This window comes from Pundamilia nyererei, unplaced genomic scaffold (genome assembly GCF_000239375.1).
Source record: "Pundamilia nyererei isolate P.nyererei 1_Seehausen unplaced genomic scaffold, PunNye1.0 scaffold00174, whole genome shotgun sequence".
NCBI lineage: Eukaryota > Metazoa > Chordata > Actinopteri > Cichliformes > Cichlidae > Pundamilia > Pundamilia nyererei.
In genome coordinates this window covers 422,572-441,840 of record NW_005187575.1, presented here as the reverse complement: position 1 = coordinate 441,840, position 19,269 = coordinate 422,572, and the positions used below count along the sequence as shown (strand labels likewise).

Below are 19,269 nucleotides of genomic sequence, written 5' to 3'. Positions count from 1 at the left end.
ATATCATAAGGCACATGTGTCGAACTCCAGGCCTGGAGGGCGGCTGTCCTGCTTATTTTCCACCTAATCTGCCCTTGTAGCTTCTTATTGGGAAAGCACACCTGATCCAGCTAATCAGCAGCAGGTAGTGCAGGGATATCTCAAAAATAAGCAGGATACCTCGAGGACTGGAGTTTGACACCGTTGTCCTAAGGTTAAAGCCGGCATGTGGTCAGGAGTCAGTGCACTACACTTCTCCTCGTGTTGATGTGCATGTCTGTATTGTAGCTGGACCACACAGCAGAGGGTGTGTAAATACTGTGACCTCATAGTGGAATGGTTGTGTGGTTCTTCTCAGTCCTGTTTCTATCGATTATGCACTTCTTTTGCATGCTTAACAGATTTCTAAGCCCCTGTGATGCATGTTCAAATAGCATACCCTCATTTATGGTATTTGCAAAACTTTCGAAACTCCAGATAGGTGTTGTTTGGAATAAGTGTTTGAGAAAATATTGGAATCAGCCTGTCTTTCAGTCTTCCTTGGGGGGGGGGGGTTTCTTACAGAGTAAAAAATGTCTTCTATAAATAAGTTTTAAAGTATTTTAGCTCTTTTTCACACAGTCTCTGAACATTTAGCTTACACATAATTGATGTGTCACAAGAGATACATATTGGCCACATATTTGCCATTAGACCGGTGGTGATATTTGGCTCATCAGTCAAATCAAACCTATGGAAACTGAATCCCATGAAGTATCGGTTCTTTGATAAACTGGCTGTCTTTTAAACTGGTGAGCTTACAAAACTTTGAAAAATGAAAAAGGAGGGTTTCCAAATATGAAACAGACACAGTGGATGCTGTTGTTATTTCATCATCTGATCTGCTTGTTGAAGTGGCAGCCTTTTAGAGACTCTTCTCCTTGACACCAAGGCACTATCAGAATATTACATTTAAGTGCTGATAAATGCATGCTTACGCTTGTGATGTTACATCTGTCCCATCCCTCACTCGACTCCTCTTCTCCTTCTCAGACACGGGCAGTAAGAGTGTGAAGCCCATCACAGACCAGGAGGATGAGGGGACGCAGTGGAGCTGCACAGCCTGCACCTTCCTCAATCACCCTGCCCTGATCCGCTGTGAACAGTGCGATTTCCCGCGGAACTTCTGAGCCAACAAGGCTGCGACGCGCTGCCCCTTCCTCTGCCCGCCTGTCTTCTAGCAGATTAGAACAGACCGGGGCTCTGTCTGTTACTTCCTAGATGTATGAAAACCGGGACAGGGCATAGTCCTCGTACATCGTGCAGCCCGTTTGTTTTTGTTTTTTTGTTTTGTTTTGTTATTTTCTTCTCCTCTCTATAGGCTTGTAGAACACTGTCTATTGAAGGCTTGACTGGATGGTGTTTACAGCTTGCGTTTCTTAATATAGGCTGGCAGAGTCGGATGATACCTCACCTTAGAGACTGGCATAGTGTGGGGTCCCGTTCTCCCCACATCCCTTGCTCGACAGGTGACACTTTACACCCTGGGGATACCTCGCTGCTCCCACTTCACAGTATTACAAGCGTGGCCCTGCAGCGTGATTGCGCACATGCACACTCAACACAGATGTGCCTTTTGCTGATTTTTCTTTCTTTCTTTTTTTTTTTGTCCCTTTTCTTCTTCTTCTGTGGTGGTGGCATGACTGGGGAAGGGGGGGTGGGAACTGTGTTGAGCCACCGTTCTCCACTTGAAGGGAACTCGTGGACTTTAAAGTTTGTTTGCTGTTTGTAGTGGATGCCAAAGGAGGAACCACCAGTGTTGCTGTCAATCAAACGTGCCTACTTTCCTCAGCGCCATTCTCTGTGTCTCTGATCGTGAGTTACCAAAACGCGAAACAAAAAACGGTTGCATGGTTTGTGTACAGAACACGGAGGCAGAAACTCCCCTCAAGCTTTTTACTGTACATAATTTTAGAATGTGCCTTTTAAAACCGTTCTTCCTCACACTATGAATCACTTGTATTTCCTGTAAGTATAGCTTTATAGACTTTTATTAACTTGTTTTGATTCCCTTCTTTCAACCAAATAAGCACCGTGCCCCCTTTTTAAGCTTTGATTTCTGTGAGAGTTGAAGCCTTGCAGAAGGAGAGGAGTGGAGCTGTTCAAACCCCTCGCAGTCATCATGAAGCTACGTCTGCCCGGCCCGTTCATCGCCCGCGTCATTGCTGAGGTTCCTGTGTATGATCTGCAGATGCAGCAAAAGTGGAAGGCGATGGAGGCGTCTTGTTTTTGTTTTTGTTTTTTTCCTGTTTCGTGAGTGTATGTGTGTGCGTGCGAGTGTAAGCGTGAGTGTGTGTTTTTGTTTTCCAGGACACCAATTACGTTCGGGACTGTTGGGGGTGGGTTTGGAGAGGGGAGGGAAGGGGTAAATAACAAACTGCCATCTTATCTGACAACTGGAATGTAGTTTTGATGTTTGGAGGACAACGACACCTCAGTGCAAAGAGACACTCACTCTCCAGTGCAATCAAGAACCATGTCAAAGTGCTCCTGGAACAGTTTCCACGTTGCTGTGTGCCTGAATTGGCTTTTTGTTAGGTACCAAAGGTCAAAGTGAATATATTTCTGTTAAAGGTGTTCCTGTGCCTTACAGTCAGGATTGTTGCGTGTTGGGAGCAGTTGAGGCAAAACAAACTGTCTATTCTGCACACTTTGCTTTGGAGCAGTTCATCCTCCTAAGCTTTTATTGCAGAGGGTTTTTCTAAAATGTACTTCCTGTCATGTTTCACTGTGGAACTGTGGATTATGTGAAACAATGGCTTGCATTAGTGCCTTTGTATTAATAACCTGCCCTGTCACATCCAAGTTTTTTGTTTTTTTTTTAAACCCCTAAAATTTCCTATGACTTTAACTCACTGATTTATGAATTTATAAATGAATTCTTGTCTCTTAAGCACTTAATGTCATACTTTTTTCTTTTTCCAACCCCCAAAAACCAGTTTTCAGCTTTATCTGCACCTTGGTGTGAAGAGGCAGTTTATTCATGTTTTAATACATGAAAAAAAAATAATTTGGACATCTAAAGTGTTTTTTGATTTTAGCTGGGAAAACTGTCTTTGTAACAGATAAGTTATTTGTAAAAATTAAAAAAAAAAATCTATTCAGAATGTTTGTGCTGCTTCTGTCATGTTCTGAATGTTCTGTCCACTAGATGGCAGTATAGCTCAGTGTACAGGTTGGCTGGGAGATTGTTTCCCTGCAGATGGTTAGATAAAAAGAAATTTATGATGCAGTCTTTTTCAAAATTGCCTAAAATAGCAAAATGAAGCAATAATTTCCAGCTTTATCTTTATTATCACATTTCAGCGTTTCATCGTGTTATCTACTACCTGCATTTTTATGGCCATGGCCTTATGGACCTTTTATGTCAGCCCTTAAAAAACAAGGAAGAAAGATATTGCAAAAGTGCTCACATGTCAGAGAGCACTCTGGCCTCCTCTCGGTTTATTTCCTGCTTCCTTGTATTTCGTCCCGTCTTTTGTAAGTCAACAGCTTTCTGGGAAATGCAACGGTACATTAAACACAAAACAAAATGTCACACAGGTTTAAAAAGAGGCTCAGAAGCCTGTGTCTCAGGAGGAACATGCATGTGCTTGACGTGTGAAGGAAAACATCTGCAGCGTCATTACTGGTTGAACAGCGGGCTCACTTTAAAGTAGACGTACTCTGCTGTTCCTTATTTGCTGTTCTGTACTGTTCCAGTATGGCCAGAGTTTAAAATCGTGAAATCGGTGTATGTACACAAATCACTGAGCAAAAAGCTCAGCTGGAGGAGATGTACGCAGGGTGGTGGCACTTCTGTACAGACTTTACTTTTCAGATCCAGAAGCTATGTTTGTTTCTCTGATGCAGCCCTAGGTGTAAACAGCTTGTTTCAGATTGATGGCATGCACCAAAATAAGGATCATTTTGAACTGTAAATCATGCAAAGCTGCTCTACTAAAGCTACCATCAGAGAGCAATGGCTGTCTTTTTTTCTTTTTCTTTTTTTTAATGACATTAATGGCATTGAAATTTCACCTTAGCTTCACATCTATAAGCACAGTTTCAAATAGAAAATTACCCAGTGGTAATGTTGTTTGAGCGCTTTTATTTCTCAGCAAAAACAAGGCATTAGAATTCATATTAAAAATAGATCAATGACATTCTTTACAGAAATATAGAATATAGCGTTCCTCACTTTGAGGCAACATGGGAAAACAACACATGCTGCTTTTATTTAAAACAAAACAATTTTCAGGCTACAATAAGTAGCTTGTATGGAGCTTAGTGCATTGCACTTTTACACTAGGATAAAGAGAGAGCATTCAATCTGCTACATTTTCTGCAGATCGTTTCACTTTGTAATGCTTCAAATGAAGGGTAAGTTTGCATCATGTTCAAGCAAGACAAATCATTTTGCACAGTACAAACTGTCATAATGAATTCACAGTAATTTCGAGAAGTGCTCTCGTTCTTCAGTTTTCACTTTTCTTTTGAATTGAGAACTCCAACATGGGCTCGGTTTGAAGAAATGTAAAAAAAAAAAAAAAATCCTTGGGATCTAGAAACTGATGTGGCTCGCTCTGTAGTTCTGGATGAGAGAAATCAGTTCAGACATGTCGGACACGTGCGGGTAAGCATTCATGACTTGCTCTACCATGTTCTGGGGGAATAGGGTGCTAAGCTGGATCCTCAGAGCCTTCCTCCGCTCGCTCAATGGGCTCTTAGCCCCACTGCTCAGCCTAGGGTCAGACAGGCTGCCCTGCACCCATGGGTCCCTGGGCAAGCTGTGGGTCTGTCTGTGGGAGGGCTGTCTGTAGTACTGCTTCTCTGCAAATTGAGAGGGAAGCTCCCCATTATGTGGTGGTAGAGCTGGACATGAGCTCCATCCATGCTGCTGGAGGTGGTGGTGGTGCTGCTGCTGGTGGCTGTTTGGGGATAGTCTGGTCTGCTGGTGACAGCACCTGCATTGACTGCACGTGGGGGGCTCACGCGATGCCAGTCCATTTGGCTGAGCGTAGTAACCCCCGTTCAGGCAGATCCTCGGGGCGTTGCCACCATAAGACCCAGAGTACTCATCTTGGCTCAGGCTGTAGCTGGCCACCCCGCTGCTGCAGCTGTGCACAGGTTGCTCCCTGCTGTAGGCCATGTCATGGATATAGAGCCTGGACAGAGAGCTGTCCATGGAGCTGAAGGCTTCATCTATATCTGGGCTCGGGCAGTGTTGGAGACTTGAGTTCATTTGGTTTCTCGGGCTGCTGGTGTCCCTCTGACAGATGGACTGCTCCCCTGGCGAAGCCCTGTGTGACAGCTCATCTATGCCCAGAGGTGGAGGGGTGGAGATGTACCTGTGCTCCTGCTGATATGCAGCAGGGGAGATGTTCTTGGCTCTGTCTCTGTCTCTTAGGGCCCTCAGCTCATCAGCCACTGACAACTGGGACTGGTTGGCCCTCTCTGGATGGTAGAACTTACACTTTACTCCATAAGTGCATTTCTTTCCTAAAAGACAAAAATACAAATTCCCAAAATTAGAAATTGTGTCTGCGCCACTACAAGCTAAACTTTAGCTCAGGATGTGTGTAAAAGCCACTAGAATTACAAACAAATCATCTGCTCTCTTTGTTTCTTTGGCACTCACAGTGTAGGGCACTTTGTAGCTGTCTTATAAATGGATGTCTTTAAGTCCAGTCACTGACTGACTCCTCAGCTAAGCTCTTCCTGAGAGATCAGGGCCTTCCACAAATTTCAAATTCTCCAGTTGAAAAGTCACTGCTGAATGAGCGCAGACAAGTGAAGCCAGAGCCCCCTACTGGCTCATTTTCTCCTCATTTGTTGGCCATAAAGCACATGATTTCAACATTTAACAACCTTACTTTTTTTTTTTTTTTTTTTTTTTTTTTAAAACAAAAAACTGTACCAGTCATTAAAAAAAGGTTGTGATGTGTTGAAATCTGAGTTTTGTAATGACATCTGGAGACTTTATACTTCCTCTGTGGGCTGAAAAATCATTCTATTCTTATGAAATATTGAGATAATGTCAGGAATACACTGTGGTCAGTCTGGGTTTATCTCCAGCATTTCCCACATTTACTACTTCGCAGTCAGAAAGTCTGGGCTTTACTGTTTTTTCTGGAGGGGGGAAGGTTTACTCAAGTTTCAAACTATTTTACATGCTGGTGATTACAGTTATTAAACTCCACACCAGATTTAAGGCTAGACACAGGCACATTCCCAGAAACCGGAGTATGTCATAAACTTTCCATTTGGTTGTGCCATATTGGAGAAAATTCCATATACAAAAGTAGACGTGAACTGAACCTGTGGCCCTCACTGAATTATATCAACTACCAAATGAATGAGCTGTTCACCTCAACAGTGGTGGATGACTTATTTGGATTTCAAGGTCATTTTTTATCAATTATAGGGTGAATTACCACCGCTACCATTCTATATTTAATCATTAGTTATTATTAATTTCTAACTATTTCGTCCTGTTTCCCTCCCATCACCCCAACTGGTCTTGGCAGATAGCCGCCTCTCACTGAGCCTGGTTTTGCTGGAGGTTTCTTCCTGTTAAAATTGAGTTTTTGAGCAAGCACTTTGGCAACAGTGGGAAGGAAAGAGGGTCATTTGATTGTTGGGGTTAATCGTCTTGTAGGGACTGAGAATTATTTTTGAACTGGGAATTATGCAAAGCTACTCACTGCTTAAAGCAGAATGTCTTCTTCAAAGTAAAATTAGCTTTATCAGTTACTATTGTCTGTAAAGGTTCTCAGTCATTCAGGTCATCATAGTCTAAGGAGCTTAGAAAGAAAAGCATCTGGACTTCTTTCAGTTGCTTGAAGGTGTTTGACCACTCATCCGAGAAGCTTCTTCAGTCCCTAGAACTGAAGAAGCTTCTTGGATGAGAGGTGAAACGGCTTCAAGCAACTTAAAGAAGTCCAGATGCTTCTTTTTTTTTCTAAGCTCCTTAGATCAGCTACTATTAAACATAAATACTCATGATGCTAGTGTAAAACGACCTGTTTGTATGCACTGGTCCTCTGCTGTGTGTGCTGAAGTTTGGATAAGAAATGCTGGTGGGAATCTTCTGATGCAAGAAATGCATCATATTTGCTTACTGTCATGTTTGCTTAACAGCGGTGTGTGTGTGTGTGTGTGTGTGTGTATCCCTGGTGACTGAACTTGAAATGGTATCTGCTCAGAAAACAAACCTCTATTTACACAGAAGTTCCATTGATTGTATATATTTTTTCTTATCTTTAGAGGAGCACAAGGAAGTGTAACATGAGCTGTCTGTTCAAATAGACCGTACTAACCATATGGACAATGCTGCAGCTTGTTTTCTGGGGTGCGTGGCTTCTTTCTCAGAAAATCATCAATAGTGGGACCATTCCTGCCCAGAGGATCATCTGGAGGCATAAACCTGCACCGGCACAGAGTTGCAGTTAGTCTAGCTGAACACATGGTCCAACAGTGGGGCAAATCACCCCCAATCAGCCATGCAAAACAAGTAACCCCCTTCAACCTGCCCCTTAAGAAGCCTTACTTGTCATTGGCGAATGTGTACATCAGCAGCCTCTCCTCTATGAATTTCTTCCACTGGAGGTTCTCTGTCTGCAGGTCGCGGTAGTTGTCATTGGACACGATGATGCCATCTGAGTCAAAGGCCAGCTTGACTATGTAGCGGTCATCATAGCACACCACCCTCTTCCCGTTTACGCAGCGGGATGGCGTGTACACCAGGATCTTCCTCCTCTCCAACTCGTGGAGAATATGTTGATCTATGGGACAAATATTATACAGGTTAGAGATTACTTTAAATGATGTTTGGTAACGTCCTTGACAGATACGAGACATTTATTCAGGCAGGTGACTGAGGCACCTTGTACTCCATGTGAGCTTTTAATCTTTTCTCAGTCTCTTTGTTTTTACAGTAAACATCACACCAGGAAGAAACAATTTGTGGATTTTTTTACCTGACACTGATAATGGCAATAAAAGCTGACTGCAGCTTTCCGGAAAGCAGCTATTTTTAGCCGACATGATTGGACATGATTGGACATGAACGACGTGTAGGATTTCAGTTTTCATGCTTACACTTCCTCATTGTTTAAGGAGGCTCTATGGGTTCAATACCTGCTTTTCACAATGAAACTAGGTCATAACTATTGGATGGGCTCCATTGGAAGCCACCAGCTGCCAAACAAGATGACTCTAACAGCCAGGAAGAAGGGACAGGGATTTACCAGCAGCCATCTGTTATGTGCCCCACTGGCAAAGTACATGTTAAGAACACTTATAAAGATTTTATTTCCTTCAAATCCTCCGAGCTGTGGCTCAGGAGGGTGGTAATAGCAAAAGCACTAAGTACCAGTCCATTTATCATTTTTGTGATTGCTTTGCTAATAACCGATCAGACAGTGTGTGGCACACAGTGTAGTGGCATGCACTGTTTTCTTCAGCTTATTTAAATGAACTGCTTCTCTAACAGAAAAATGCATCATTTCCTGTGAAGCACACTTTTTCTGCCTGGAAACTCTGACTGTTTACAAGTGATGAACTACAAAAAACAACCTGCTTTGTCGACCAGCATAGTTTCAGGTTGGGTTTCTTTATAACACGTGCACACACACAGGCAGCAGGACGTTCAGGCTGCTTCTGTGTATTTGATTATATTTGAGTCAGGAGTACTGTTGGTAAGCCAAACTTACAATTACAAAAGTATATGAGCTGAGGATGTACTAGTATTCAAATGGCATGATTTAACTGTAACGTAAACACAGATTAAAGTTCCACTAATCAGTATACATTATATTGACAGTGTAATAAACCACTGAGTGTACTGTCACAGTGGCTGCTTGTCTCCATTTAAATGCTCTGCTAGTCTGTATCATCTGGATTTAGAAATATTAGACTGCATTTGGCACATTAAAGCAGATTCATTCTATGTACTGCATGCTGTATGCTGCAACTACCACTGCAAGCTCCTTTGGAACCCATGTCTGTTGACATCATCAGTCTTATATATGTTGTCACTGATGTGCTTTGCTCTGCAGTCTTCTGCTGGTTTTTTTTGTGTTTTTTATGTTTGTGCACAGAAAGACCCACTGCAAAAGGAATAACATTCAGATTTTATCTAACCCTGAATTGAATAAGCTGAAGAAAATGGATGGACATATGGTCCTAACAGAAATAAAATGAATGACTGCAGCTTTATAATAGGCAGAATAACACACCCCACTGTGTGAAGCAGGAAAGGAGGAAATTCAATTCAGCTTTATTTATGTCAAATACCAAATCGAACAACCATCACCTCAAGGCACTTTTATGTAGTAAGGTAAAGACCTTACAATGGAAAAGGGAAAACTGCAACAACCGGATAAACCAAGTAAGCACCTGGCAAAAGTGGGAAGGAAAACCCCTTTTAATAGAAAGACATTTCTTCCTGGTTACTGAGCCAAGAATCCCTGTAATCAAATTGAGGATCTTGAATGTAAATGCTGACAACCAAAACGCTGAAGTAATTATGGAATCATAACTGAAGCGTGAGTTAATCAGGCTTCACTTCTACTTCACCCTGTAAAGGCACTTTTTCATCAGTGAACAAGAATAATTAGTGGAGACTTGACAAACACAGCTGACCTGAGCTGAGTGCACAGCACTGTCAGGTGACCTTACCTGTGATGGGCGCCTCAGGCTTCGGCTGCTCCTTCCTCCACAGGGGGACGAACACAGTGATGTCGCGCATCCCTTTGTCCCAAAACCAGTTTACTGCCAGCTGGAGACCCTGGCACGAAAACACCTTCTTGTTGCCGTGGCTACAAAAAAAAAACAACGCATACAAAAACCAGAGTGAACAACAGAAGAAAAAACAAAACTGAGAGCTTCTTCTTTTGCACTAACGTGCACATTTTGCCCACACATGCTTCTCCCTTTTTCAGGAAACTAATGATGTTGCAAGTGTTCACTAGTTCATGATTGCACAAGCACAGAGATAAGTCGTTTTCAACGTAAGAGAGACTCTTCACGTGGAATTTGTGAGATCATTTATTAATGTTTTAAAATTCACAAAGTGGAAGCTTAAAACAAACAGCCTTCTCCAGCAATGTATTAATCGTGAAATTTTGAGGAAAACAGAATAAGGTTACATTTCACTACACTGCTGAATTGTGGTCATTGTCACACCTAGCCAGGAGAGCCTGAGACAACACGACACTTGTGTTTGTTCTAGTTCAACATTCATTCTTTGGAACAGCTCAACATTTATTCTCTGAAATACAAACCTACTGTATGAAGTCAAAAGGCTTCAGAAGAAGTAAACTGGATCGTTTTGCCTGCAGGAAAAGAATAAGGCGTGTGCTTGTGGGTGTTCCCCTTCTTTTCATCATCAGGAAGTGGCAAGATACTTTGCATACAACAGGTAACAAAGATAAAGCTTTTGGCATGAGCTAGTTTATGGATCCCAGATAATCTAGCTAATCTACCTTGCATAACTTTACAGATGACTCACAGATGACACTTTAAAATGATATTTCCTGTCTTGTTTAAGCTCCCAGAGAAGTCGAATGAGACCAGAGGGCTGCACGTTCATTCGTGAGTTAAAGGGAACAAAATAAAAGCAACTAATTAACTTTAGAAATTTAAATGAAAAAAGTGGATTTTTAAGAATAAATGAACAAATGAATTTTTTTATTTGTGGCTACTATAACCAAAAACAGTGCAGGAATGTAAAAAATTAATGCTTTTTATTTATTTATTATTGGTCTATTTTTCATGAATCAGTATTCTGATTCAACTCATTACCTACTTTATTACAGTTGTAAAGAGGTGTTGTTTAAGTTTTGATAAACTTGTGCATAGGAGTTACTGAATCTTTTAAACATCACATAAGAGGAAAAAGTAAAAAGCCACTTGAGCTACTTGATTCTGGCCTGTGTCAGACTGTGCTGGTGTTTGGCAGCAGTTTCCAGTGTAAAGTGCCATCTGCTGCTGTAAACATTAAAGCTGCAAGCTTAATAATTAGCTAAAACAGGTTAAAGTGTTCTGTAAAGCTGAGGGGAACTAGTGGGTGAAAAATGGTTTGTCTGTGGGTTTGTCACTGTGAGCGTCTTTCAGATTGGTGATATATAAATCCGTGCAGCTTTAAATCCTCATGTATTGCTGATAAAGTCTCAGTCTGCTGAGTAATGAGTTTACCCGAGCTGCCAGATCAGCAGTTCGTACCTCCAAAATGTTTTAAACATGTCTTTTTTTTTTTTGTGTACATTTCTCATGTGTGAATCGTTCTCTTTTGATAAACGTGAAGAATTACTTGTCACATGTGCTGGAGCATAATGTTTTTTTGTGTCAAGGGGGAATGAAGGGACGTGTCATGATTAATCTAGGTATGGGCTCAGAAATGACAGATTTATCAAACCAAGAATGTGGGGGTGTTTCAATCAAAAAACTAAAAAGATGTGGGTTTTTGCAAGAATCTTGCAAAAACACGGTGTGAACAGCAATGTGTAGGAGTAGTAGGTTTTTGTTTTTTTGTTGAGTTTTTTTTTTTTTACTTAGTGCTTTTTTTTTTTGTTTTTTCTGCAGCTGTCGGGCCTAAAATGTAATTACAGGTAATCCAGTTTCAATAAAGTGCAGCAGTAAAATCCCTTTGACTGATTTCCTTTACATGGCCACAAAAAACTAATCAGGAAGAAAGAGCAGTGAGAGGCTCTGATGACTGAGGACAGGAACTGGGTCTGTTTTTCCCATGAGACACTCAAGTTCCACTTAAACATGATAAACTGTATGTCAGCTTCAGAGCTGAAGAAGGGAAACAAAACAGGGAGACCGATGAGAGCTACCCCCCACAGCCTCTGAGGTTTCACACCTGAGGCTGGACTACAGTTACACCATCTAACCTGGGAATAAAGCAGTGACAGTAAATATCTGAGCCCTCTTCCTCTTTCAGCTCACTTCATGTCCTTACAGGAATATGCGTTATGAAAACATTGCTCCTTTGCTTTTTGTTTTGAATTCATGCCATACCGTCTTTGATTCGAGCGAAAACATTTTTCACTCCAAACTTCCTTGTTATCTACTTTGGGTGGAGGTGCAGATGCCAACCGTGAGATCAAATGGCGTTAATGTACAGTGCTACACGTGTAACAAGTCACGCTCGATACAAACATCACTTAAAGAGCTCAAACCTGACAAGTAAAACGCACTGTGGAATGGTCACTGTGTCAAAGGCCCTTCAGGGCACGAACATAATCTGGAATTGAGTGAAAAAACAAAAGGGAGGAAAGTCTCGGCTCAGATCATGTTTTCACTTCCCACGTCTTTAAAGAGGAAGTGTGTTGCAATCACATTTGTGAACTGAAACAAGTTCTGACACAGACAGACAGACAGACAGAGCCTCTGGTGAGAGATTGAAAAGTTAAACCAAAGTTATCCTCATTCAGCCTCACAGAGAGGAACGCGTCTCCGCTCTTTTTACTGCCTCAAACAAGTGTTTTTTGTTTTGTTTTTTCCAGGAAGTGACGAAGCGTGTTTTCTTTGCTGTGAAAAAACGGTTTGCTTCCTTGTGCCTTCGTGCCTGTGTGATGAATAAACTGAGCGAAGGGCTTCGGTACAGTTGTGAACAGCTGCCATCGGGTCTGTGGCACAAACTTGGGGTTAGAGTTAACTTCGCTCTCAGATGTTACCTTTCAAATCAACACTCTTACACACTTGTTCTGTAAGATCAGCTCCATTTCAGAGAGGCGAACATTTAATTAAAACTTTACGGGTGGATTTTGAGAAGCTCAGATAAGATGTATTCATTGCGTTTCACCCCCACCCACTCCGCCTAACACCTGACAGAAACGGTTACTCTGATATGAAGAAGTATGAAGTTACTGTAGTGCACTGTAACTGGAGGACTCCTTCCACTGTACTTAATGCATAAGCATACATAAAGCGAATGTCATGTGCTGACTCACCTCATGGCCACGTTGCTGCCGTCTATAACCACCGGTCTGAATCCAGCTGCCGCTTCTCTGTCCGGTCCCGGTCTGGCTTGGCTGGGGCTGGGGCTGCAGCCTCTGGGCACCAGCTTGGGGCTGTTTGGCACGCTCCTGTTGTTGTGGGTGCGAGTGTGGCACGTCTTTATCAGCTCCTCCAAGATGTCATTGGTCTGGGCGTCGTGCCGGAGGCTCTCCAGTACCCTGAGGATGTCGCTGTAAGAGTATCCTAACTTGAGAAAGCGCTCCACTTTGGCGTCCATGGTTGCCAGCGAATCAGAGTGGCTCCTCTCCTCCTCCTTTGCGCGCTCGGGACCGTCTGGCTGGGGAATCCTACTCTTCGCCTCCTTATTGTGGCTCATCGGCGTTTCCACGGAGACAGCCTGTGTTTTGGAACAGTTGACAAGTGTCAAAAGAGGAGGAGGAGGAGAGGAGAAGGGCGAGGGGTGGAGACAGAGAGTGTCGGTATAAACACAGGAAGCGCAGCTGCGGTCTCACAGGGGTTTTCAGACAAATTGACTGTGGTTGATAGAATCTGCTCTGGTTACCACAACCTCATGACTGCGAACGCTTCACTGACGTCATGCTGGCTAAGAAAGCCCCTGTCTCTCCCTTTCTCTGTCTCTCCTCCTCACACACACACACACACACACACACACACACACACACACACACACACACACACACACACACACACACACTAGGAGAGGAAGCAAAGGGTCTGCACTGATCACAGCTCTAATTTTACCTACAGTCACACCCTGCTCTGCCAAATCATGAATGAATGGAACTGATGTGAGCGGCCTCTCCCATTCCACCCGCGTGCTGTTGCGCTCTCTGGAAAACCCCCTCTTGCGCTTCAGGTCCAAACACAGATCACAGTGAGTGTAGAGGTGAAGAAAAAATACTGCTGAATGACTCAGCCCACTTCTTCTGTTTGTCCTCCCACAAAGACAGAGCTATTTCGAGTAGGAGACCTTCACAATGTTCTCACACACGAAACCGCTGTGAGGAAGTGTCACTGACCCTTCAGCCTATACGCCATCGCACTTTTGTGCAACGCAGGATGAGCTGATTACTGCCCTCCGTGTGTTAACGCAACATTTCAGGTATGAGGAAGAAAGAACAAAGCAAACAAAAAGCAATCTAACAATCGTTTCATCTCTAAGAAGATTGTTCGACCTATAAAAGCTATTATTATCTCACCAGAACCAACATTCCACAAATATCTGTAAAGGAGAAGCTGTTTTCATCTGACACCACCTACAGTACTGTCAGTAAGGGGCTGCAGTCTGCACAGGCCTGCTGCAGCCTGCAGCAGACCACATCCTCTGCTGATCACTTGGTAAACTGCAAGCTCCTAGCACTGTTTTCTGAAAAAGCCACACTATCTCCCACAACCTCTGTGCTCAGGGCAGACCGCACGGTCTGGACCTGACACAGAGCTACACATGACAAGACTGCACCCTCAGCTCACATTCAGCACAAACAGCAGTCAGACTTTGAGTTCACACTTACAGATTCAGCAGGTAGTGGCTCGCAGCATTAATCTCTTTCCCTCTGTGTGTGTGTGGGATCTGCTCTCAATGAGTGACTTACATAGACAAAACCACTGGTCTGTGTGAAGCTGCTCTTATTACTCACTGGAGGAAGTAAAGGCTGCTGAGAAAAAAAAGGGGGAGAGAAAAAAACCCTCTATGACCAGTAAGGAAGAGAACATGTAAATAAGCCATCTGAACTTCCTTATGTGCAGCAGCCAGGGCTGATCTGGGATCTGGGAGTCAAAGGGATATGTTTGACCTTTCTCCTCGCTTTTTTTTTTTCAGCTCTTGTGATGTGGTGTAATAACTGAACTGGCCAAGTTAGACCAAGGCTTTAGACTGTTTCCATGAGCTGTTTGACATTTTCTTTTCAATTCAAGTGTGTTTGAGTTGCCTTCAAACACAATCTGTGCTGATTTCTGCTATTTGTTGTCTGTTATGGGATTATGAGGAAGTAAGTCTACTGTCTGGCCTGGAGTTCAGTTGCTTAACATGTTTGTCTGAAACTGCAGGATGGTCACTGAGTGTAGAGTCAAAATTTGCCTGCTATATTTTCCATGTTGTGGCAAAAACAATGGTAGTATGTGTTAATAGTCATGTTTGAAGTAACATGGCTGTCTGATGTGGGCAACGGCCTAAAAAGGAGAGAAAGAAAACTAATGTGGAGTTTCAAAGGTGAGTCAGTCTTGTGAAACAGCTGCTGGTGAAAAATGAAGCCAGTGTGGAAGAAACCTGCAGTTCTTCTAATGACCACTTGAGGCTTACTCGGTGTAATTCAGGGCTCAACTTTACTAAAAATCTTGAACATAATAACTCAAGAAGGATTTTCAAACTTTTACCATATGTGCGAGGAGGCTGAGGGCTAGCACTGCTGGCCACCAGTATTTTTGCTGATCTTTTGGCCATGCTTGGTCTTCTGTAGGATGTAAGGATAGACTAGAACACCCACAGCCATATGTTGCATCTATCAGTCTTGGAAAACTTGTAACCTTGGTGCATATGTGCCTGTGTTTCCCATGATACTGAAAAAACCCAAATGAACCAAAACAAATATCATCATTTTTTTCAATATTATGAAATTTTAAAATCATTACCTTTCATACACGGCCAGTGAAAGTAAGCAGATACTCGCTGGCAATGTCACAATACCAGAAAAGTAGTATACTAATACTACTTTTCTAGTATACTAATACTACTTTTCTGGTATCGCCAGCTACTGACTATAGTCAGTACCAACAGTATGATTCTCAGTGCTCAGTTTGATACCACGTGGGGTTATGTACTGTATGTACTTAAACAAAAACCATGAACTCCTTTCACATGATCTTTCACATGGTGGTGTCAGCGTGTATTTAAAATATTAAAATCATATTTTGATGACAGGACGGATTAAACTGGTTGCAGAGTAGTCTACTAACATTACTACAGGTATAATATTATATAACAGAAAAAATGTTAATTCACATGTTGAGTGATGCCATGCATGTTCTTTTGTTGCTGAAGTTGGATGCCTAGTTGCTGGTTACAGACAAAAATGCAAAAAAAAAAACCCCTTTCACTGATTTAGAAGCGTGTATGTCTGCTAACGTCTTTGTGGTGTAGTACTGAGCAGGCAAATCAAATATACACAAGCGACATTCCACTTTGTCAACATGAAACCCAAGGGGAGAAAATATCGCCCAAATATGATGCTGACAAAACCACAAGGTGACATCCAAGCTGACCTGAGTGACACACTTTAATCTTCACAGCATCAAAACAACAATGAGAGTGACATCTGATCCTTCCACAGAGAATCTGTGTGCGCCGCTGCCTGTCAAATAAACAAAAAGGACTTTTGTTCAGAGACTCTTCCGTCTTCAATCAGGCACATGAGTGATCAGAAAACTGGGTCTAAACACACAGATGAGATTTTATAAGCTGTACTATTTCCACAAATAGAAACTGAGTGTCATTCACGCATGCACTGATGAAACTGTGGCATGTTTATAATACAATTATTTCTTCATTCTTTCTTTCTGTTTTTTTAAGTAGGTAACCTGACACCACAGCTGACATGACAGTATATAGTTCATCTGAATTGCTTCTAGTTCTAAGACCTGCTCTGGTCAAAGTGCGCATACTGTGGTGTTGCTCTTTGTGCTCACACAAAGCCTACAGTCTGCTTTTCTAGCTTTACATAAAAACAGATATGTGTTCAAAGATAAGCAACAGAACGATGACTTCACAATGATGTGATGATGACAACATTAAAAGTAGGGCAGGGAAAATCGAGAACAATATAAATACAGAAGAATAATTCAGGCAATGAGGAACAGGAAAAGTCACAGTCACAATGAAACAGCATTAATGCCGCCCATGGTTTTTTTTGGTTTTGTTTTTTTGTGCGCATTATCTAACCAGGATGTTGGACATGAAAGAAGAAAAGAAAAGAAAAAAAAACACGAGGAAATAATAAATATTAATGGGGACTAATGTGTGTGTGTGGGAGTGAGTGAGAGATCAGAATGGAGGGGCAAGGCTACAACTACTGACTGGAATTTCTTACTCATACTTGAGTACATGTTGAAAATGAAAATTACAAGACAATCACAGTTTTAGGTCAGGAAAGTTCATGGAAAAGGTGACATGAAAGAAAAGTTGTAGTAATGGAAATGTAGCACGACACACCGCTGCCAGAAAATCTGCTTTAATGAGAATACGTTCATGCTTAGAGCTCATGATTTGGGCAAACACACAAATAAGAGTAAATAATCCATAACAATGGTGCTCATTAAACATGTTAGGAAAGTAAACAGTCATTTCTTGAAGATTATGTGTTAGAAAGAAAACAATATAATAAGGCTCTGACAGAGTCTGACCGGTTCTTTTGCTGTAAGGTGAGGATGGAGTTGACCAATACATTTTGTTTGTTTTCCTCAAAAGTTGAACTCTTATCAGTTTCTACTTTTCAGGTTAGATTTCAAACTTTCCTTTTTGACTGCTGATCCTGAAGTATTCCTTATACCGCAATACGTTCAGTCTGCTAGCAGGCTTCCCATGATACCCTGAGCACTTCTCTTCCTTTCTTTTCTCTCTTCGTGTGTTTATACCTTTTGTTATCTTCTTCCTGCAATAGTTATAATATAAGTTATAATGCTGAGCTCTCACTGAGTCTGGTTCTGCCAGAGGGTGTTTTTCCCCTGTTAAAAGAGAGTTTTTCCTTCTCACGGTTACCAAGTGCTGCTCAAAGGGGTCGTCTGATTGTTGGGGATTCACTCTAGCATTGTAAGGTCTTTACCTTTCAATATTAAGCAATTTAAGGTGGTGTTGTGAATTTGTGTTATATAAAAACACAATTGAACTCAATTGAATTGATAGTGGGGATTTTTTTTAGACAGCCGGAATCTCCAGAAATGAACGAGAAGCAATGGGAAGAGACAATGATCATACTTTATTATAAGTTTGGTTACATGACCTGTGATGACCCTTAAACACAATGTGCTACACCTTACTTCAAACTCTGGCTTCATCTTGACTTGAGAATCAAACTTTATTTCATCATTTTATGACTGTATATTTCCTGTCACAGGTCTCCTTCCCACATAACATTAAATAATTAATGCATAATTAAGTACCTCAAAGATTTTTTTTGGCACAGCTAAAAAGTTTTTATGTGTCCTAATAGTCCAGTATGTTGCCACGGAGACACCCAGTGGTTACTGTTCTTTTCTGTCAAAGAAAACTCGGAAAAGGCAAAATCACAAACACAAGATGGAAAACAGAAAACAGTGTGTTAAGCACAGATGTGTTTTCTGTGAACAACTGAATAATGTTAAAGGTATGTTAGAACACTTTGCGTGCCTTTAGCATGTAAATCCTTTCCCAAAGAGTTAGCTGTTGCTCAACTTATACAGCTATTTTGTTTTTAAAATGTAAAGCCTGAAGCATGCTTCATTTCTATTTTCGGCATATAGTGTCACACCCACACACTCCACTGCAAAAATCTTTACCAGCAGAACACCTGAGGCGCTGCTACATCAGCACTGACAGCAGGGCAAAGAAAATTCATTAGAGAAAGTGATTAAGTACTATATTTATGTATACATTTATATCTGAGGTCCATTATACTGTACTACACACACACACAGATGAGATGAGGCAATTGAGGGGTCACTGATGTCACTGAAAACTCAATCCCACTTATCAATCACACAATAAAGCACACTTGTTTGGCTCAAATAGGTAATTTAATCAAATGGATGCAATGTTGTTTTTAATAAGCTTACAACCAGTAATTGAAATAATAGAGGGTTGAACCACTACTGCACTGCCTTCACGTGTCAGATCCTTAGGATATTTCAGTCTTTTATTTACAGTCTACAGGACTGTTAGAGGAAGCCAGAGCAGCTGGAGAGAACACGAGCAGGCACAGGAAGAACATGCCACCTCCACCAAGGCCTCAGCCAGTCAGCACATGCTAACTACAGTGGCTTGCAAAAGTATTTCCACATTGTCACATTACAGCCACAAACATGAATCAATTTTATTGGAATTCCACGTGAAAGACCAACACAAAGTGGTGCACACGTGAGAAGTGGAACAAAAATCATACATGATTCCAAACATTTTTTACAAATAAATAACTGCAAAGTGGGGTGTGCATAATTATTCAGCCCCCTGAGTAAATACTTTGTAGAACCACCTTTTGCTGCAATTACAGCTGCCAGTCTTTTAGGTTTGTCTCTACCAGCTTTGCACATCTA

General features: G+C 41.8%; 2 protein-coding genes across 6 annotated transcripts in view; one reads left to right on the top strand and one right to left on the bottom strand.

The window, feature by feature from the left end:
* The window catches only part of tab2 (TGF-beta activated kinase 1 (MAP3K7) binding protein 2), a 41,062-nt gene extending 37,943 nt beyond the window's left edge, over positions 1-3,119 (top strand). For all 5 annotated transcript variants that reach the window (XM_013914144.1, XM_005746183.1, XM_013914142.1 and 2 more), the window contains one exon: positions 1,012-3,119. In XM_013914144.1, the coding sequence (XP_013769598.1) occupies positions 1,012-1,148 (137 nt within the window). In that variant the 3' untranslated portion in view covers positions 1,149-3,119. The remainder of the gene's footprint in view (positions 1-1,011) is intronic.
* A 972-nt stretch (positions 3,120-4,091) lies between these two features.
* LOC102203013 (probable ribonuclease ZC3H12D) lies at positions 4,092-14,604 on the bottom strand. The gene is made up of 6 exons (XM_005746182.1): positions 14,502-14,604; positions 12,963-13,366; positions 9,682-9,821; positions 7,550-7,784; positions 7,320-7,426; positions 4,092-5,499 (listed from the first exon to the last, which is right to left on the bottom strand). The coding sequence occupies exons 2-6, from the start codon at positions 13,343-13,345 to the stop codon at positions 4,562-4,564; spliced, it is 1,803 nt and encodes a 600-aa protein (XP_005746239.1). The 5' UTR covers positions 13,346-13,366; positions 14,502-14,604; the 3' UTR covers positions 4,092-4,561.
* Between the last annotated feature and the right edge of the window lie 4,665 nt (positions 14,605-19,269).